General features: G+C 27.7%; 2 protein-coding genes across 3 annotated transcripts in view; one reads left to right on the top strand and one right to left on the bottom strand.

The window, feature by feature from the left end:
- LOC107442222 (mitochondrial fission 1 protein) overlaps positions 1-4,494 on the top strand; it is a 13,065-nt gene extending 8,571 nt beyond the window's left edge. The window contains exons 5-6 of one of the 2 annotated variants that reach the window (XM_043056090.2): positions 1,564-1,699; positions 4,292-4,494. In XM_043056090.2, coding sequence (XP_042912024.1) covers positions 1,564-1,688 — 125 coding nt within the window. In that variant the 3' untranslated portion in view covers positions 1,689-1,699; positions 4,292-4,494. Of the gene's footprint in view, positions 1-1,563; positions 4,235-4,291 lie in introns of those variants that run through there. The other variant, XM_071177084.1, reaches the window with a different exon arrangement.
- A 4,453-nt stretch (positions 4,495-8,947) lies between these two features.
- On the bottom strand, positions 8,948-22,998 carry LOC107442230 (E3 ubiquitin-protein ligase MARCHF5). The gene is made up of 6 exons (XM_043056086.2): positions 22,892-22,998; positions 22,681-22,771; positions 20,637-20,842; positions 15,987-16,117; positions 13,784-14,149; positions 8,948-9,997 (listed from the first exon to the last, which is right to left on the bottom strand). Exons 2-6 carry the CDS (start codon positions 22,764-22,766, stop codon positions 9,818-9,820), a joined length of 969 nt encoding a protein of 322 aa, XP_042912020.1. The 5' UTR covers positions 22,767-22,771; positions 22,892-22,998; the 3' UTR covers positions 8,948-9,817.
- Positions 22,999-23,236: the final 238 nt, after the last annotated feature.

Raw genomic sequence — 23,236 nt, 5'->3', positions numbered from 1 at the left:
TTAAATAAAAAGTAAAAATGTAATGTTTCAGCCTCTTTTTAATTTTTTAAAATAATGTTTGGTAACTCTCAAAAATAAATGGGATCTTATCAGTAGTGTTAGTTGGCGGAAGTTTCCTTACTTCCGACTACTCTACAAAAAAAGTGACCAATCGATTTTATCAAAACGGTAATAATTACTAATTATAATAAATATATGATATTATCCACAGTAGGCACTCAAATAAAGGAGGCGAAAGAAATTACATATTTTTACGCTAATAACTAAAAACAGTGAAAAAGCACGTTTATTTGAGGTAAACGATTAAAAGAAAATTCTAGTACTCATTATAAACATAGGTATTATATGCAAAGCTTCCGGTTAAGATAGTAATAAATATTGAACTACTTATTCAAAACAGATTAGCTAATAACTAGTTACAAATGCTTGTAAATATTAAGGCGAAAGAAGAATAAACTCAGAAATTAGCAAATATTATGTTCTCAAGCGCAATGGAAGAATTTTCATCACATTTATATGGTTTACTGTATAATAATTTGATGTTCTAAATAAGATAATTATTATCTTTTATTTTTACCGGATGTTAATTGATCTAACATAATAATAATTAGGAAATGTAGGTCACCATCCCAGTTACATATTTCTTTCTTATTTCTTCCTATCGATTCGAAATTATTTCCATGAGTGAAATTCAAGTGCTGCCATCTACAATAATTTATATGAAACACTTTTTGAGATAACGGATTAAAAATGTTTTTATTCCTTCGTCAAACATTTAAATTTATAACCAACCTTGTTATAAAATTTAAGATTTTTGTATCTGTTTCCTGCGTTAAAATAATCGTCAAATATTGGTAATTTCCAAACAATAACTAGTGAGAAACTAAAATAAACATCACAGAAAGGCGCTAACTCGATAAGTACAATTTGTAGCTACCCCTGAGCGAACTTGCACGAATGCTTTAAAATTATTCGGTAATTCCCTTTGGCACCTTGGAGCAAACAGGTACCAATACAAAAATAACTCCCCCCCCCCAAAAAAAAAAATAAAAAAATCATGATTAATAAGGAAAAATATTACTGGTGTGAATTTTCGTGTTTCACTTTTTAAGAAAAAATTAGGAAACAGATTATAAAACTGATTTTAACAATAATTTTTTTTCAGTTGCTAAATAATCATTCTCTCTGTTCTGATGTTTTATGAAAAAATTAACTTGAAAAAAATATTAAATTTGTCTCTATTTACTTTTACAATTTCTTTCTTTTTTTTTCTTCCTTTTCTTCAGATATAAATAATTGTATAAGTCCATTTTTGCTTAGTATGCAGAAATTATAATCTATCTCGACGGCTTTAACCCTCTGAGCCTTTTCTTTAACTTTTTCCGAACTGAAAGATGTAGGCTTTCTTGTATTAACCCATACCAAAATAGGAAAGTAGGAGAAATTTTATTACAACTTTGCCCAGGAGTCGACATGTAGAGGGCTGACTAATGATTTTATAGAGTTGAAGAAAATGCTTATTTTTAAATTTCTGATTGCAATTTCAATTTGTTGTTTTGATAGATGGAGTTAAAGGTATGGCTCTTGTTGGTGCTGCTGCTGTTTTTGGTGGTGCTACGGCCATTGTTGTTGGAACTTTAGTTGCTGGTGCTGCTTTAGGTTTTGCTTTGAAGCGACGATACAAGTGATATGTATTCAAGTAAATATTTTTGTTAAAACATATTTTTAAGAAAACAAGTAGTATAAAATTTGTAATAAAGTGAAAAAAGTATAACTTTATCATTTATAACATGATGTGTATATCACATGGGAGTGCACAAGTATTTTGGGAACTTTTTAATGTGAAATGTTTTGAAAAATTTCAGGGTTACAAAAAAGCTGCCCTTTTTTTGAAGAATTCCAGGCCGGCCGGTTTTTATTAAAAAGCCTGGCTTGGTTTTGTTGGTTTTTTTTATTTTATTATTCACAATTAATATGTGTGACATTAAATTCAATATCATGATTACTATTCAGTAGAAAATGTACTAAATATTGCTAAGCTAAAATTTGCTATAAAATTATTATAAAGCATTAGGTGTCTTAAAACTACATCAAAATAGTTTTTTGTATTGTTTAGTTTCTATTTGAAACAAGATACAGAATATTATGTTTAATAAGCGCAGAAAGAGCGAAATATATATATTTTTGCAATTTATAACATTAAAAGTAAATTCATAATAAAAAATTTGTTCATTTAAATTTTTACTTACAATTTTCGTTTAGCATTAATGATATCTTTCTACATTATTTTTGGAAGTTGAAATTTTATTTTGAATTCCTCCAAAAATACTTTGAAAGACCTTTCTCTAAAAGGTACCCAACATGACCTCATCCGAACAAGATATGGTCCTGGTTTTGCAAGCATTTGCTAAAATTGATCTTAAAAGAGATCCATATAATAAAGTTTTTGTTTTTTTATGAGTGGTTCTCCTTTGTATTTCCATTGTAATATTTTTCCTGATGTTGATTACAGAGTCCAAGTAAACAAAATTTTCAACAACCTCAAATTTATATATTTCAATTTCTAAGTGGGTGTTATGTAATTTGAAATTATTCTTTACACTTCTAAAGTTAAAATCCATTTCTTCAAACTAACAAGTTTCAAAAGTGCAAAACTGTAGTTTCATATCGTTCCTAATATCCGCACCACAGTAACTTGTTAACAACGTTATGCTTATTTCATATAATCTCTGTTTTTTAATTTTTTTCAATGAAAGTTAGCTTTTTTTATTTTAGCCTGTCTTTTTTTAATGGTTTAAACTAAAAAAATCCTGACCATCTTTTTTGGACCTGTATTGGATTAGATTAAACTAGAAAAGCCATTAATTAATTTGTCAGCATTTTTTTAAAATTTGAAAAAGATTCTAAAACAACCAACCTAACCAGTAAATGTAAGTAAAATTGTAAAAAAAAATTATGCAATTTAAATCTTTCTTTTAAAAAAAAAAAAATAAAATATTGAAACTTTTCCCCACAAAAAATTCAATATTTCAGAATCTCTTACTGATTCTTTGAATTAATGTAGTGTGATATTGTTTGAGTGCTTGTTTTATGTAAAAATGCTTTTTGTTGTTGTAGAAATTGCAATTTTGATGAATTTTAAATTAAAATCCTAACCTGTAAATATTAGCCAATTAATATCACCCATATAATTGTTTTTTAAAAATGAGAATTTTGTTTAATATAGAATAAAATTCTGCCCAAATTGTGGTCTTTTGCTATTGATACTTACTAACTTGCTATTAATACTAATACTTGCTATTAATACTTACTACATTTAATTTGTATGTTAATTAACTTTCTACTTTTTTAATTATTAATTATAATTTTAGTATTCTTTGTTCCTTAGCAATTTTTAAGTATTCTTGAGAAAGATCACTTATCTAATAAATTTTATTGCAGTCTAATGACATAACAAAAATACTCTTGGTTTCAACTATTACAAATTTACTTGAAACCTAAGAAAATATATTGTAGTTATTTTTACCCATATAACTTACATTTTTTAAAACAGGTTATTTCATATTTTTTTAGTACTTTACTCTGCTAAGTATTAATATTTTATTTAAACAGTATTTAACTGTGTTCACAAAAAGTTTTATAGCATAGTTGAAAACATTGTTTTTGCTGAAGTTTGTTTTGTAAAAATGTATATATTTTTTCAGATTTCTTACTTATATATTGTTATACGTCGTGCTTCATTACATAATATGAAATTTTTTTTTAATTCATCATGTCTAAAAACTAACTATTTACACAAAAATTTTATAAATGAGAGTTCAAAGTAATGCAAAGAAAAAATTAATTCCTGAAGACTGCTTACTTTTGTAACATTTTAATTTTTTAAACTTAAAAACTGTAATAAATATTAATTTAAAAAAAAATTCGATAATTTATTTCACTTTAATGTTTATGAAAAGAAAAAGATTCGTAATTTTACTGTATATATTAAGTATTATCATATTCTACTATTCATAATGTATATATTCTTTGCTTCTTTTTAACTGACAATCAGATTGTATGTTTATGTCCAGTGAAATTGATACAATTATTTGCTATGTAGTGTAACAATTTTAATTGAATTTAGTTGGAAATTGTGATATTGTAAATTGTTGGAAGAACTGAAGAAGTTAGTTTTTCTATGCTTTGTAATGTTATGCAGTTTAAATTAAATAAATTTAAATGGTAAATTGCATGTTTTTTGTGTGGATATTTAGCTATTTATTTTATTTAATTCAAATATTATTTTCAGTATTAGCTCAAAAATTATAGTCCTACATGCATGCATATAGTTCTGATTTGGCTCTATGAAGCACCCACTGAAACTTTAACCAAGATGATACCTAGGAAAAAGAAAACAAAATAAAATTTATTATATTTGATGGGACCAAATTGATTCTGAGAAAATTACCTAAATAAATGATAATTTTTAAATATAAATATTTTTTTATTTGACTAGTCCTATTTATTTCTGTGTTTAAAAAATGTCTATGCAGGCAATATTTTTATATGTAAAGCTGGGTTCATAGTTGTCTTGATATTCCTGATAAAAATATTTTCTTTAATGTTCCGGATTTTTGTTCTTGTTCAGAATATCTCATTTTCTTGGAATAAGTTTTTTAAAGTAATCAGTTTAAGAAAGATTTGGATTTTCGAGTCATAAGTTTAATTATTTCAACAAATTTTGAAGGGTGGAGTTTTGTAGTTTCACAGTTATTGATTCCTCTTTCATGTGATTTAAAATTGAGTGATACCAATCAACTATGTAGTAATCATGGAATTTCTAAAAGATAAATCCTGTACTTATTACTTTTATACAAAAATGATAGCATATTCACAGTGCTTTCGTTTTGAGATTATTGATCCAGTTGATTTTCATACATTAAATATTAATATAAAAATATTTAAAATTCTCTACACGAACATTCCTTTTTTTCAATGAATACGGGTAGCGACTAGCTGTAATCTGGAAAATATGGTCCAAATAATTTAGACAAGAAAGCAGTCAAAAGTTTTAAGCCTTTAATGAAATTTTTTTTCCGTGTGTTTTGCTAACTTGAATAATTTGTAAAAATATATATGCCTGACAATTCAAAAATGTTTTGATTCACTTAAAAACTTACGGAGATATAGGAATTAAAGCAAAAAATAAAATTCACATCAAGGGGCCCAAACTTTTGACTGCTCTCCCACCTAAACTCTTGGGATGACATTTTGTGTCTAATTCCATCACCTTCACTAATCTTATGAATTAATAGGAGACAATTAAGGTTATGCCATCGAACCATTGAGATTGAGTCTTTTAGTACTTGATAGTCTGATCATTAGATGAAAAGTTATTCAAGGTGTTTACTTTTTTCTTGTCAAATGAAATTCCTAATTTTACTAAGTCACAAATGCATGCAGACATATGTACACCAATTTGAGGACCCAATTATTGCTTTTTCAATAAACTGTATAATTTGGAAAATGAGGCCGAAATAAAAAAAGTTAAATATTTAGAGCTCCCTGCAGTAAAAATATTTTATATTTCATTTAAACAGGAATAGAGATCGTTTGCTTCCCAATGAGGCAACCCATATTGGTATTGCAACGGTGGTTGGTTGATACGAACACTGCTCATGCTGACATTCCTTGCCATTTAACGCTAAATGCAGGTTAGTTACATCCAAAAGTCCTCTATAAAGTTAGTTCGTCCCATTGCTTGATCCAGGAGTTCCCTTGTCTCTTGTGTTGGGTTCAAAATTACAAGGCTACGGCGTTGAACATTGATGACTGTAAACCCAGAATTGGGTTGGCTGTTCAACACCGGTTATAAAATAAAAAACGAAACAGGAATATAGAAGTAACAATTTAAAAAGTATAGGATCTTTTTAGAATAGGAAAATAGGCCATCTAAAATTATCGCTTTTATAATCAATTAATAACTTCTTACCTTTATTAATATCTTACCTCAAGTATTGATTTTATCAAAAAAATTAAAAAGATTCTAGTAATAGATTACTAATATCAAAACAAGAAATTTTATCTTTTCATTTACTGGATAAAAATTATGTACTTAAAAATACTATTAAATCTCTTTAAAATTATTTTTTTATAACACATTTCCTTTGGTAATTTTCAACTTTTTGTGACCAGCATCTATCAGAGCCCCGAGGTGCTTGCATTTCAGTTCGTTTTATTCCAGTTATCAGACTCATTAATCATTGACTTCATACTCTTTCAGGTCAAAGAGTTTATCAGGTTTCATTTGTGGTACATTTTTTCTCCTGGGCTTTGTATTTATGACACCTTATACATTTTTTTCTTCTTTCATTTCTTGAATATTGCCAACATCTAACTTTCCTGTTTACGCTTCTTCCTTGTGGTCTTCAGGCTTATTAATGATCTTTCAAATGTGATTTTTCTATTAACTGAGAAACCTCTTTTAACTGATGTCTGTTCTTGGGAAAACGCATGATAGGCTTTCTCAAGTAAAAATAGATAACAGTATCGGGGGAAGATTCTGATTACCTTCCAATTCAAAAACTTAGCTCCAAAGATAATCAATGGGCTTCATGTCATCTGTCACTTTTTCAACAGAAAGTTTCTATTATTACTTGAGGAATATATTTTGTAGACTATCTAATGACAGGCAGTGTAGATTTTACAAATTCTTTACACATTATGGGATGTAAAATCTGTAAGTTTTGCAACATTATGATTTTTAAAAGTAAATTCTCTAAAAAAAAATGAGTAATTACAATATAAAATTGTTTTGCCTTTACAGGGTTGCCACAGAAAAAAATGAGCAAAATAGTTGCTTTTAGTAGCCTGAAGCATGAAAATAGTTGCCTAAATAAAAACAAATTCTTCAATAATATAACTAAAATTTTATTATATGACTTAATTATCATATACCATGATCTATTTACAAGGTATCTTCTACATTTTAGATTTTCAAATTCATGACTTAAGGAAGTTACTATTTTCTCCCGACAAAAACAGAACAATAAATTTAAAAGGAATTATAATAACATTTATTGAAATGATAGGTATAACCAAAACAGTTATACTCTGCATCTTCATATTTATAGATTTTGAATTTAAAAAACAGAGAAAAGAAAGAGTTGAAACAAATACAAAAAATTGATTTTCTTTTTTTCTGCAAAATTATAATCTAAAGATAATTTTTGATTCAATAAAATTTTGATTTGAATTAAAGATAATTCCAGATGAACAATTTTTTTGTTCATCTGGAAGGAAAGAAATACTCTGATTTTTCTGTTCTCATTTTGGAATTAAAAAAAATTCGCCAATGACTGGCTTGCTGCAGCTAGAATTTTAAAATGATAAAATAAAAACGATAATAACAAAAATTCTAAAATCACAGAAGTTAAAAAGATAATTCGCTCTAGAAATGATGTTTTTTCTTTCATTTTTGGAAAGAACACCAAGAAAGTAATTTTTAAAGAACATGATAAAAAAAACATTTTATATTTCAATAAAATATGGCTGTGAGTGGGGAGGACAAATTCAGATATTCGGAACACCATGAAATTGGGGGGAGGGATAAAATCCATTCTGAAAATTAGACTTTTCGGTGACTTATATCCATGACTTCCATTATTTTTTTTAAAAAATAGTTAAAATCATGAGATTTCATGACAAATCTCACGATTTTAACCAAAACCGTTCCATACCGAAATTCATGACTTTCCAGGTGTGCGGATACCCTGCATTTAATCAAATTGGTTGCAAATATGATAATTTTTATAAAAACGTTAGTGTTCTAGCATTAAATTTTCATATAAAAAATTAGTATATTTTTAGACAAAAAAACTTTTTCAATAAAAAAAATATACTTTGTCTAAAAAATTGTCCCTTTTTATCAATAATTGATTTAGCAAATATATATATATTGTGAAAAGTGATTACTCAAATTTGAAATTCAAGCATCGTAAATATTGTATTAAAAATTGGGTATTTTAAAATCGTGCAGAATTTCGTATCAATAACCATTGAAAAGGCGATCTAGAAACAAAACAAACTTACAATGGAATCTGTGCAAATTGAGTTAAAAAGTGATGACTCAAATTTCCAATTGAAAATTTAAAACATTTTTTATTTTTTAAGAAAAAAGAATTCATTGTGTTCAGAAGCTCTTGCAGGCCGCAGCTTGTTATCCCAATTTATGCTAAAAAAAAAACATAGCTAGGAGAAGAGAAAAGTCTTCTTTTCTTGAAAATAGTTGCTTTTTAATACTTTCGGGCAAAAAAAGTTGCCTCATGCCAAAAATAGTTACAAATAGTCGCCTGTGGCAACCCTGCTTTACTAAAAAATCTGCTTATGAATTTTGACTAAGATCTCCAATATCAATATTTCAGAAAAATTAGGATTTATAGGACTATATTTTAGTAATATAGAACAATATAGGATGTTTTCTAAGGTTTTAAAAAAAGTATATTTTAATGGAAGTCTTAGACCACTATTTAAATGGAAGAAACAAGTGTCACAGTTAAATATTTAAAATATATATTTTTTGTTTTTATTACGACCATTTTTCAACCATGTATACTTTGAATGCAGTACCAATTTGTGATTATATTTAATTATTCAAGTCATTAATTAAAATACCATATTTTAAAAATAAAATGGGAATTATTAATTTTTAACCTATCATCGAAAAATAGCTACCTTTTTTATACCTTTTAACATCATTATCAAAAAATCAATATAGATGTATAAATTTAAAGATTATTCTCTTTAACTTAGTGTTTGAAAAACATATTTAAGAAAAAAAGAATGAACATAGCTGCCTAAATTTTCCTCACGTCTTTAAATCAAACTAATACTTGATCTCATTCATGAAAGATTACATTTTGATATGAATAGGTATTCTAAAAGAAGTATTTAAGAAGAAAAAAAATTCCCATAAAATCTTTATTCAAAGTATCGAAATAAAATCTAAAAATTACATTTCATACATAAATTTCATTATGTAAGAACTATTTTCACACAGTATACATAAAGTTTTATTTGATATAGATTTCTCACAAAATTATTAATAAGAAAGCAAAATATACTACATTTGTATTAATATACCACTGGTTATTAAAAAAAAAAATCCATTAGGCAAAATATTAATTTTACTCAAAAATTAAATAAAATAAACTGGGGCTATGTATATGCACCAGAAAATATATATGAAAACATGTTACAGTTAAATGAGCATTTAAATGTAAAATAAAAATTAAGTTTATTGCATGAAATATTGTTTTGAATACATTATTTACAGTTTTAATCCTTTGGACAACTTTTTCATAATTTTAATATGATTTTATCACTTTCAACTATTTTTAAAGTACTTTCTCTACAGTTGCATACATATTTTATTTAATAGCAAACACGCAAATGTTTTTAAATATAAATATATTTACAAAATTTAATGCATATTGATAAATAAAAACTATTGATGGTTCATAGGTAAAAAAACAAATTAAATAATTAAAAAAATCTTTTAACAATAAGGAAGTCTTAAGAATGTGCTAATACTATATTTAAACAGATTGTAAAATTGAAGTACATTTTGATAACAAAATAAAAAAAATTGTAAATAAAAGGACAAAGTATCTCTCATTAAAAAAATATAGATTAGTTCTTGAATAAATAGCAAAAAAAAGAAAAGCACAATAAAAGAATTCACACACTGATTATTTTTTTAGTTGAGAAAAATAAATTCCACAATTCTTATTTTAAAACTTGAAGTTATTATTTTATTAACAAGTCGAAGGAAGATTTAAAAATTGGAAGAGGAAGAAGTGCTATCAGTCTGTGATGACTGGGAACTGGTAGGAGAATGAGGAAATGTTGAATTTTTGTCATAATTGAGAATTCTACGATGGCACTGTCTGATGTACTGTTGTTGACGAAGATACATTTTTAATACTCCTTTCACAGCAATAAAAGTTATTCCACCCTAAAAATTCAAAAAAAAAAAAAAAAAAAAAAAAAAAAAAATAATAGAATCATTTGTATTATTTAAGTTATATATCCATCCCTAAAGATAAAAGCACTATAATTCCAAGCTTGATTGATTTTTTTCCAAAAAGTAAGTGCTCTTACTGTTTTTTTATTTTAATTCAGATTAATAAGGAGACAAATAAATAAAACTGTTAATATATACACATATTTTATTAATTATAAATTAATATTTTACACATAATTATTGAAATTAAAAATGAATAAGAAATAAGGTGAAAAAACATAAATTAAGACTTTTGTTTTATTTATTTAAATTTGCTTATAATAGATACATGAAAGCTTATTTCTTTGGCATTACTAACATATTTGTTTACAAACATTGTCATGGTTTAAAGTGAATAATTTAATTAATAAATTATAAAAATTTCTCTTAAAAAATAAACAATTATACACTGAGAAATTATTTTTAGATAATTAAAATGGAAGAAAAACCACTAGACTACTAAATACACTTTTGCATAATTAGTAAGTTAAAAAGAAAAATAACCCAATCAAGTTTGTTTCGACCTACCTTAATCTTTGAAAGAATGATAAAATTGAACAGAAATTTGAGAATTCAAATTAAATATAGATATGAAATAATAATTTTTTAAAAAAAATTAAGATTCTTTTATTTATTTAAAATTTTCTTAGTAATAGATATATGAAAGTTAATTTCTTTTAAATTACAAATACAATAGTTTACAAACATAGTCATAGTTTAAATTGAATCATTTAATTAATAAATTACAAAAATTTCTCTTAAAAAAAGACAATTCTGAACTGAAAATTTTTTAAATAAATAAAATTACTCAATCAAGTTTGTTTTCATTTGCCTTAATCTATGAATGAATTATAAAACTGAATAGAAAATGGAGAATTCTAAAATTACAAATACCAAGCAACTTATAATTTTTTTTTTTAACTTAAAGAACATTTTTAATTTTGTTTTAACATAGTATATTATAAGTAAAACTAAATTTGATTTGAAATAACACAAAATTGAGGTTGTACACAAAATTTTAACTTAAGAGGATAAAATTAATATTGCACTTTAATTTCAAAATATTACTAAGAAAGTTTTTAAATCTAGATGTTTCCTTAAAATTTTCAAATTATTTTTAGTAGTTGCAAATATGTTAAGAGTTTTCAACTTGACTACTGAAAAGGATTTATTGAAGACTATTTTACTAATAAAAGATCTAATTTATTTTTTCCACCGTAAAGGTTAGTTGAACCTTCAATTACCATATTAACTGAGTTTTTCTTAAAAACAAATTGGTCTTTCAAGATCTAATTTTCTTACAAACTTGCTCAAATGTATTTGCCATCTATTAGTTTTGATTAAATATCTTTTTTTAAAAAAAGAACTTCATTAGGTTACAGAAAATAGTGCTTGATAGTTTTTTAGAACTTACATATATCTTTTCTCCTAAATATAAAGTGATAAAATTACGTAGGCTAGTTATTTACAATGGGTATCAGCATTGCACTTTTACCAGCATTCAGATTTTTTAAAATTTACTTTATCAATTGTTTAAATAGATGAAAACTGATCTTGATGATGCAAAAAAAAATCTCTTCCACTAAATTACGAAAACATCAAGATATTCATCAACATCTAAAAGAAGGCAAATGTTTAATACTTAGCTACCTTTAAAAAAAAAGACCATTCACAGAATTTTATTAGTACAATTTTAAGAGGAGAAAATTAGTTACGATTCTACAATAAGACTAGCTATTTTTTCCCTTTTTAATGGAGTAACAAACAATCTTGCATTTAACATGCTTCGAAGGACATTGCCAAAAAGAGTAAAGTATGCAGGCAGTATCAGTTTATTCATAACAATTAAATGAAGAGGATTAAAAGCATATTTAAATTTACTCCTGTTTCCTTCCCTTGAAAAAAGAAGAGACTTCTTAAAACTTTCATTGTGGCAATGATGCACCTTTGCCCCACCTTCTGTGCTTAGCTTCCACAGCAATATAATTGAAATAAAACTTACATTACTTTTAAACTTAATTATTTTATTTTAAAAAATAATAATGAATCGCAATCAATAATCATATTCACTATTACAGCAATAGAGCACAGCGAGTGTTCTTGGAAGATGAGATCGTCGCGATGAAAGAGTTAAAGGGCAAACTAACTTAACACTTACTATGCCGTTCATCAACAGTTTTATTGCTTCAATACCTACCAACTTTACACTCTTCAAAAATTTTATTCCTAGTGGTAATGAAATAATTATTGAAGTGACATCATAAACAATTACCAGGGTGCGTAGCCAAATCTTTGAATCAGAAATAAGCACTTTTTAAAAACTTTTCAAGCACTTTACAAAAATTTTCAAGCACTCAAAAAATTCATATTCAATCAATGATATTATTGAAAAACAAAAACTTTTTATAAACAGTTTTAGCGTTAAAAAAAACCCAAAAAGAAACGGGCGTAAATCGAAACAATCAGTACTTTCCCACATCACCGAGTGAATTCAACTTGACCCTGAACTCAGAACAAAAGTACCCTTACCCCCTACGTCAAAAAAAGTGTTAGAAGTAAAATAAAATAAACAAGAACAAAATTAAAATAAATTAAAAAGAAAAACATTTCATAAGGATCTGATATTCTCTATCCGAATTGGAGCACTCGGGTTTCGGTTTCAAGTGTGCGCGCATGCGCAAGTCATAACGTGGGTACGACATGAAGTCCGCGTGAATGATTACGTAGCAAACTCCCCATTTTTCGTGAAATGCATGGGATCCACCAGATATCACTGAAGGAAGAAGAAAAAAAATTTCGGAAAAAAAGCACTTTTTAAAAACGCCAGCTGAAAAAAGCACCTTTAAAAGCTTTTAAAAACGAAATCCCCAAAAAAGCACCTTGTACTTTTTACAAACGCTACGCACCCTGAATTACTTAATTCACTTTTTATCATCACCTAAAACACAATAAGAAAACCTATTGAAATGCAATGGTAGTTTTCGTTAAAACAGAAATCAAGCATGAAAGCAAAACTTTTGCTAACACCTTAAATATAGAAATAAAATTCTGAAGATATGAGCCTCTAACACTGATGGTACTAATTAATTTTTATTTAAATAAGTCTTCAATTTCATTGTTTAGTTCAATTTTATCACCCAAAGAAAACAAAATTTTTATCAATTTAGAGGATGTATAATAGGTGTGCACAACTTTCTTAAGAGAACACTTACACTGCATGTAGATTAACGAAGGGTCACACTCATATTTAGTTATGTTATAAGCAAACATGATAATTTTTATCTAAACATTGGTGTTCTAAGCACCAAATATTTTTATCAGTAAACTTAACATATTTGAAGAAAACTAAATACTTTTAATTCTTTGAATTTAATTAAAACTAAAAAAACTGATAAATTTTTTAAAAAATTTATTCCATTTTTCACAATAATTAATTTATTAAATATTTATATATATATATATAACATAAATATTTGGGAGGAGGGGATGTAAATTCTAACCAAAAAGAAACGTATGGAATGAAAGTGCAAAAAAGTATGCATTTTATAGAGTAATATAAATTTGAATTAAATATTTAATAAAAGAAAATTTATAATGTTCAAATAAGAACCAAATTAAAAGAAATTTGTTATTGTGTTCTGAAGTTCCCGCAGGCCGCATGTGGCCCTCAGCCCATAGGTTGTGCACCCCTAATGTATAAAAATTCTTTCTTCTGAATTAAAAAAAAAAAAAGCTTACCAGAAGAGTTCTTTGGGGATTATGAGGGATATGGTTGAAAAATATCTTTCCAAACATTGTGGCCATTGTTGGTAGAAGAAGGGCCCCACACAGGACTCTGGTTGCAGATATGGGGTCAGAAAAGGCAGGGACGTCGGGTGGCGGCCTGTCGGCAACGCTCCTGCTTTCTGGGACAGATGGACGAGCAAAGATCTTATTAAAACTGGGCAGCCTGTTCCAGTACCTTCTCCAAACTTTTAGGCAGTAATCTTCCCATCGTACCATCTTGCCTAGGATCAACATGATAGGAATAGTAGGAAGACCAACAAGCAGCACCAGTGGATCTGCTTGTTCCATTGTGTTGAGACCTTCTTTGTGTCCTAAAATCTGAAATGTTGAAATTTAAAAATTACTTAAATATAAAATCTACTTGGTATAATTATACAAAAAAAAAAGAGTGATACAGCAGATTTTGTATCTCAATTAGTTTAACAGTATGAAGTTTTTTTAACACATAGAGGTTTTCATAAAAGAAAAGCTATTATTTTTTTCTTCATTACTCAAAGTATATTTAATATTGAACTTGGGTCCCGTTCCTAGTAGCGGCTAGCTAGAAGCCAACAGATTAATAAGCCGAGTTTCAGACTAATGGGTACCAGCTTGTCCTAAAGTAAAGGCGGCCTGTGAGCAATTCTGTCTACATTGCCCTATGATGTCATTGGTCACGAAATTAAGGAGCCTTTAACTCCAGGACACTCTGGTTTACACTGGGCTATTGTAGGAATGCTTTAATTTTATACTTGATATAAACAATATTATTCTTAAAATAAAATTGCGCGAAAATTTTTTTCATAAAATTTTTTTTTCTCATATTTTTGAAAAGAGAGATTTTGATAAAAATAAGGAGCTGAGCAGAAGAAGGTTTCATGCGCAGTTGAATAGGCTATATTTGAAGTTTTTAAGCTGACAAAAGAAAAGTAAATAAGGAATATATCTCTTTTATTTCTTGTCCACAAGCTACTAATTGCAAAATTCATAAATACCTAATACTTATTTAAGCTGCTCATGCAGCATTCACACTTATTAGTGTTTTAATTTGCTGCTGAATGTGAGGATGACCCATTAACTGTTTGTTGCCAAATGCTCCTGGAATCTTCTTCCATTTTGAAAGATGTCGCTTAGGACTTTCCTTCACTAATATCTCTAAAACTTTTAGACTTAGCAAACTAAATTAACATTTTACAGTTACATAACATTAAAATATGATCTTTGTCTGAGAAATCTTAATATTGACATAAAACCTTTTTTCTCTCTCTCACTCAGTTATTCAAGAAATTTCAGAATTCAAAATCACTTTTCAAAGTTTCCTTTTGTTTTAAATAACAAATCTTAATGGGACCCATTTCATCATTATTATCTTAATCGTTATTTCACAACATATTTAGAGAAATTTTTAGAGGTCATGACCCCTCCCCCCAAATTGGAAAAAAATATTAAAATAATAATTTTTTTAATAGTTTACAAAAGAAATAAAATATTTTAAAAATTATTTAAGAGGGCACATACACTTAGGTAGGTCAAAAAAATCGATATTTTTTTCATCTAATTATGTTCTTTACCGTTTCAAGAATCATAATCCAAAAGTTTAAAACGAAATTCGTCATAGTTTCATTGTAAACATTATTTAAAGATGTTAAATACTTGAATTATTTATGTATTGTTCTATTTTTCATTATGAAAAAAATAAATGAGAAGACTAGCATTAAAAACCTCAGTTTTTTTTTCTTTAAATATTTAAAATAAAAAAAAATTATTATAAAAAAATTTATTGTAAGGGGGGGGGAAATCTGAGTGTATGACCCTCCCCAGGAAAAATTTCTGGATCCACCCCTGTACAGCTGTATTACATACAGTGGTGTTTTGTTTTTAAAATGTGCAAAAACACATTTTTTAAAACAAAATCTTATTTTTTTTTTCTAATTTAATTCAATTTCATTTTGCTGAATTATGCTGTAAAAGCTAAAACTTTAAGCAATTACATTTTCAAAAATTTTTTTTTCTAATAATATATTTCTATTTTCTCCCTAATTTTTTTTTCTTTCAATGCAATTTACAGCAATTAAAATATGAGATCAAGAAAAGAATACACATCTTAATATAAGTTTATTAGAAATAAAAATACAAATGTGTGATTTTAATGAGGAAGATGGAAAAAAAAGCTTACTTGCATAACTGTAACAGCACCATATGTTACAGCTGTCCAATAAATTGAACCTACGACAATGCCTGCAGTTGCAAGTGGGCAAAATTTATAGATAAGCCGATCTGCTACATCAAGCACAAATACAAAACGACCTAAAGAAATTAAGACTTAATGAGATTTCTACTTTTTACAATAAATTAAATTGAATTTTTTGAAAAAAAGTATGTTTAAAGAAATTGTATTATAAAAGAAACAGCAGAAGATGCTCATATTAATTTTCTGGAAAAAAATTCCCAAACTATCAATTACGTTTTTTATTTATGTTTGTATTTAATTTTATAACATAGAAATTGGTTTGCTTTAAAAGATATGAAGAGGTTTGTTTGTTTGAGATACTTGTTTTTTCTAAACTAACTTTTTTTCCTAATTTGGCTTTCAACTCTAAAAGTAAATCATTGATAGTCTCGTCTTTAGTGCACTCTGACTGCAACATGAAGTTGTATCGTCAAAAAGAGCTCCTCTCTAAATAAGAGCCTCACACAAATATTTTGAATACATTCTAATCTACTTATTTGTTTTGTTATGACATTTTTTTGTATTTCCTTGTTTGACCTTTTCCGTACTTGGTGTAAATGTTTGGCCGGTTGCTAGGAGAGGTTTTAATGGTTTTCTTCAACACTTAGCCTATGGAAAAAATTCTGTACCTCACAAAAATAGTCATAAATAGAGGTGGTCTTATATATATATATTTATAATGAAAAAAAAAATACACACAATAACTTTAGTTCAATCACTGAGAAGTTCCATTTGTTGAGACTTTTAAAACTAATTTCTAAATGCATCTTTAGAGAAAATGGAGGTGCTACATAGAGGTGGTCTTTCTTGGAAGTTTCATTGTACTTTATAAAGAGTAATATACATAACAAGTAATAACAGTAAAGTTACATAAAAGCTCATTACATAAATATGAAATCACATCACTTCTTTAAATATTCACTAATGCAAGCAACCAAACACACATAGAATCTGGTTGCTTCTAAAAAACAAATGATTTTTGTAAGAATTTTTTAAAATTTTTCGTATAAAAAGAAAGGAAATCTAGAAAATTTTCATTTCTAAATTATTTTCTCCAAATTTTCATTATTTTTAGAGATTTCCTTCATTTTTAAGCAAATTTCAACTTTTTGAGATTTCTAGTTTTTATCTTAAGCGTATGAACCCTGAGTAGCATAAAATATAACACACAAAAATTTTAATGTTGATCAAGAAATTTTTTTTTTTTTTTTTTTTTAAATCCAAAATTTATTTTCATTTTTATAATGAAACTTGAAATATATGCATTTTGAAATACGTTAAGCAAATAATTTGGTTTAAATTACAATCTATTAAAATTGATTTTCGTTTAATCTAATAGAGGACTTGGGTAATTATCACTTAGTCTAGGGGTGCACAACCTTTTTCAGTGAAGGGCCACATGCACAGCAGATTGACCAATGAAGGGCCGCAAGCCAAAGTATTTATACCGACATATTGAAAGCAATTGTTGGTGGTGATTGTTATATAAACATCATTGTTTATATAACACTAAATTCTTTTTGTCGGTTAACCTTGTAATCTCTTTGCAGAAAATACAATACTTTAAAACGTTTAAAATTAGAAAATGCAAAACTGATTACTTAAGAAGGAAAACAGAATTCGAAAATCAGAATCAATTTATCAGAAAAAATTTAGATAAATTGAAATAATTTAAAAACTATGGAAAAATTGAAATTTTTTTTATCACATTACAAAATACAAAAGTCCATTTAAACATAGATTTTAACGTTAAATTTTTTCTTCATAGAATTAAATTTCAAATAAATAAATATTCTAGTTATTAATATAAATTCAAGTTAAATACTTTGATTTAAAGAAAGTTTATAGGGTTAAAAATGATTAAAACAAAACCCCTTAAGTGGAAAATAAGATTTAGCATTTATTAGGGAATGTACTTTAACTTTCAGACATTTTTATTTTAAATTAATAATAAGAGGCTGAGAGAGGGAAGAAAAAGAAAGAAAGAAAACACATTAAATTTTAAGGAACTATATTCCTTAATAATAAAAAACTATTAAGATACTTGTTTACAACTTTTTATGACGAATATATTTTTAACATGACACTTACTATTTACAATTAATACACAATCAATTAACAATCAATAAAATTTACATTACTTTACGAAACTTATCTTGATTAAATTTTTTATACAGTTAAAATTTAATGATATACAAATCATTTCCCAGCATATAATCATAAATGATATAAAATGCTCCAAGAAGGTAGAAAATGGTTTAAAAAATTTCTTAATGGTTATACTGTAATTTGCAAAATTTTTGAATATTGTGATAATTTTATCTACTTGATCATGTGATATTTTTTGAGCCATTAAATGAAAATGTAATGATTGTATTTAAAGACTACTCTGTAATTTTGAACAGGCCAAATTCATTCTGGAAAACAGTCTTTCGACAGAAGCTGTTGTTGTGGGTAGTATTAAACTTAGAGCAAATAACATAATCAGTTTTGGAATTTGTCCTAGATGGTGTTCTTCCTTTCTGGGTTTTTAAATCGCGGAAATACAAATAGCGATGTGTTATTTTTTAATTGCTTGAATACGAATTGCTATGTGTTATTTTTTAATTGCTTGAATACGAATTGCCATGTGTGATTTTTAAATTGCGTAAATAAAAAACTCGATGCTTGTTTTTCAAATCGCGTGAATACGAATCGTGTGGCTTTTAAATTGCGAAAGGACTACTCACAACACTTGATTTTTAAAATGCATGAATATGAATCGCGATATATGGTTTTTAAAACGCGTGCATATGAATTGCGAGAAAAGTAGCAACGGATGATATTTTAAACGCCAGAACACGAATCGCGATATGTGATTTTAAATCCCGTAAATACGAAACGCGATGGATTATTTTTAAATCTCGTTAATGTTAATACGAAATGCGATGCGCAATTTTCAGATAGCGTAAATACAAATTACGATGTATGACTTTTAAATTACATGTGACAACAAAAAGAATAGGTTCGATGTGTGTTGTTAAACTTGCACGTGTTCATGGGACTAAAGAATTATGCCATGTTTTGAATTTTTTTTTTTTGCAAAACGGACCGCGTTTAATATAAACACATCTCGGTTTTTTTTCCTGGGAAGGTGTTGATTTGGCTAAGATACGTAATTACTTTTTAAGTTACGAAAAAAAATTAAAGCTGAATCGAATTTCACGAGTTGTAATATTGTGTGAAAATATCAGGTATATTCTAAATCACAAATAAAAATGCAGCAATAACGGGAAAGAAGAAAAAACACTTTCGAAAAACCTCTTAAAAAATTCGTGTTAAAATCGGTACAACGCAAATGATAAAATCGGCACAAACAGAGCACGTAAAAAATAATTATTTTAATGCGCAATTCAAAACTCGCTTGCTGTCAAAGTATTAAAAATATCATAATCTTTTTAAATCACGGGGAAAACGTAATAACTACTAAAACAATAACCAAAATACTTTAATATTTCAGATGAAATTGGAGTAAATAAAGTCCATCAAAATTTTATGTAATTTAAATGCGAGATTTGAAATTAAAATGTCGCAATAGCGTATAAAAAATATCGGTACTTTCAAAACCTTGTAGAAATGTGTAGCAATAATTTCTAAAGTAACGATTGCAAAATAATTTGATTTGCGATAAAATCGTTACAAATAAGCCATGTCAAAAAATGGTTATCTAAATGAGCGATTCTTTACTCGCGATTCGTAATAATATCGTGCTAAAATATCGAAGTTTTAAAAACCGGGCGGAAATGTGCAGCAATAACTGTTGAAGAAAGGATCTAAAGTCATTTAGATTTTCCATGAAGTTTGCACAAATAAAGCGTTTCATAACTTTCAAAAATCGCTATTTCAGGTACTACTTGAAAATGGGTAGCAATAACTACCGAAAGTCATTGGATTTACGATGAAATCGGCACGTACGAAAGGCGTCAAAAGTGGTAATTAAAATTCGTAATAATGATGTATTAAAAATATTGGGATTTTTAAAACTATGCTAAATCCGTAGCGTTAACCATCGAAAAACTACATTGATTGAGATTGCGTGCGACAAAAACTTAAGTGTAAATTTAAATTACCGAATTTTTTTATTATTTTTCAAAAGCAAATATTTGATTTTTTTTTTTCTTCTTCATTTTGCTCAGATTGCGGTCGCGGGCCGCACATCGAGGGTTGGAGGGCCTCATTTGGCCCGCGGGCCGCAGGTTGAGCACCCCTAACTTAGTCTTTTGTAAAGTTATTAGCTAGATAATTATTAATAAAACAAAATCATAAAATATTTCAAAGAAAAAACTAATATCCTAAAGAAAGAAGGTCAACATACCATCAGTAGATTACATTATGTCTATGACTAAGGAAGTTAGCCTTCTTCTCATATGTATTTATATATACTTTGGCTAAGGTTTGATATCCCTCATTCGCCTTCTCATAGACTAATAAATGTGTTGCATTTTAGTCGCTAACATGCAAGGTATTATAAGCAACATTAAATTAAAACCAAAAAGCAGGGACATTTTGGAATAGCTGTATAATATTTGTAGTAAAAATATTTTATAACAAAATTACCAAATGGTGGGAATACAAGTATATATTCTGCATTGCATTGAGGACATGAAACAGAGGCTGAACTGTTTCCTTTTTGCTTTTCATCAATCCATCGCTGCAAGCAAGTCTGATGAACCCATTTAGTAGTACCTCTACACTTACACGGCTGCACCCATTCAGCATCTCTATCGTCTTCGGTACTTCCAAAGCACACCCAACAGTTTATCCTAAAAAATTTATTTATTACAATATTTCAATGTAAATAGTCCAAAAATATTTTTCCTGAAGCTCTTTTACAGAAGAAAATTTAAAAAAGCCACAGTTTAGGGAGTTTAATTCTAAGAAAATCTTTACTAGCTTATGTATTTCTGTCTGAACTTTAAAAAGAGCAAACAGCTTAAATATAGAGCCTTGATGGCTCGGGGGATAGAGCGTTTGCTTTCCGAGGATGTGAACCAGGTTCGAATCCCAGCGATGGCTAGTTGATACGGGGATATTTCCGTATCGCTAACTACAATCGCCAAGCTGCCAAATAGATTTTAAACTTGCAAATTAAAAAAATAAATAAAACATGTAGATGTTTGCCCGAAGGTGGCTATGAGTTATACCTTTCGAGTTGGTCCCTTTCTGTGCTGTTTTTTTCTTTAGTTTATCATGGGTCACTGCCCGTAAGTTTCCCAGACTTGGCGATTATTCTGCCTCAGATCACGATACAGAAATCTCCCCGTTTAAAAGAATCTGGCTTGCACCCACCACAGTGCTGAAATAAAATATCCTTAGTGGTTGACGGATCATGGGTTAAGAGTCCCCTAGCCGCTAGGCTACCTGTGGGAGGATGCACAAATGCAGGTTAGTTCCATCAAAAAGTCCGTCACGAAGGTGAATTTCTCCAAATACTTGATCCAGGATTTCCCTTGTTTTCTCCATTGAGTTCAAAATTACAAGGCTACGGAGTTGAACATTAGCAGTTCTAAACCCAAAAAAGTGGGTCGGTTAGTCGAAGACGATTATAAAATACTGTTATCATAAATTTTTATTTTTTGAAAAATTAATTTGAAAAAGTAGGTCAATTAAATGTGCCATTGCTTGGTTCTTGTATAGAAGATAGATCATGATTGGTTCTGTATCATGATTTTGAACTCGCTAACTATTTTTTTTTTTCAAATAAAAAAAAAACATGTCACTACTTAGAGTGCTTATGAGTTAACCCTCTTAGGTGATTTTTCTAGTTTCTTGCTGGCCACTGTGCAGAAGTAACCAAGACTTGACGATTATTAGAGGTTGAGATGTTTTTGCTGTAAATAAAAACAATACACCTACTGACCTTCCTACATCTTACGAACCTGCTTTCTTCTTGGTAATTAATTTATTATACTACAGTCAAAACAATCAGTTTTAGTGATAACTGAGTTTACAAGTTATAATATGGACTACATATTGAGAAGATATTTCAGCATCAATTCCGGTTTGCGCCAACTACAATCGCAAAGGCTGCCAAAAGAATTTAAAACTTGCAGAATTATAGAGGGTAAAAATAGAAGTGTCTGTGTATAGATTTGTCAATGGGTGGCTATGATTTATACGCTTTGAATTTCTCTCCTTCTGTGATGTTTTATTTAAGTTTCTCATGGGTTACTGTCTAGAAGTCATTAAAACTTTGTGATCATTTTGGTATAGGTACCTATGAGGAAATCTTTCAATAAGTAGACCAGCAGCTAATGTTCAAGTGTCTCACCAGTCAAAATTTCTAAAAGCCCTGTTAGAATTTTAAATTTTCAAAGAAAGAGGTACAAAATTTAAAAAAATACTTTCAATAAAAGTTTGCTGGTTTAAAATTTAAAATAGATATTTTTTACATATTCCATTATATAAATATTATAGTAAGCACTAATTAGACAATTTATTTACTATAAATGGACAGGAGCAGCTTATGTTTAAATGCATTGCAATTACTCTAAGCCTGTGTGTATTATCATAAGGAAATGAAAGATGCGTAAAGACGTTATGAAAATATATTACATAAATATTTTCATTTTTTATTTTCGGTTCAATTAACCACAAGTACCTCTCTTGTTGACCAGCTTCATCCACGTCAATAGATCTTACTTCCTCTGAAGGAGGAATTGATATAACTTCGCTCTCTTCAGTCATGACTTCTACGGGGGTAATAAAAAAATACTCAATTTAATAAATTTAAACAAATTAATAATTTCTAAGCTGACTAACAAAAATTACACCATGATATTAGAATAAAGTAAAAAAAATTTGTTCATTACATAAAGTTTAAGTATTTATTTAAATTACAAAATCACAGTTCTCATTTCAAGATTAGTTATGTTGCCAGATTTGTGCAACTCAAAAGAAAACTTTTACAGTTATTATTCAAACTAGTATGAACGGATAACACGCGTTTTCTCAGTTACAAGCATTTTGTAGTTTATTTTTACTCAAAAGAAATTCCTCACGTTTAAACGGTTGAAAAAATTATATTGCTAGTTTCTCCTTAAACAGGGTGTTATGAAATAACATTAAAAATAAATTTAGATTAATCCTTATGATTAATTTTTATTACATGAAATAATTAATTTTTATTTAACATCAAATAACTTCCAAATTATTCT

The sequence above is a fragment of the Parasteatoda tepidariorum genome, chromosome 2 (assembly GCF_043381705.1).
Source record: "Parasteatoda tepidariorum isolate YZ-2023 chromosome 2, CAS_Ptep_4.0, whole genome shotgun sequence".
Classification (NCBI taxonomy): domain Eukaryota; kingdom Metazoa; phylum Arthropoda; class Arachnida; order Araneae; family Theridiidae; genus Parasteatoda; species Parasteatoda tepidariorum.
Note: the sequence above shows the minus strand (reverse complement) of the source record. Positions and strands in the feature narration are given on the sequence as shown.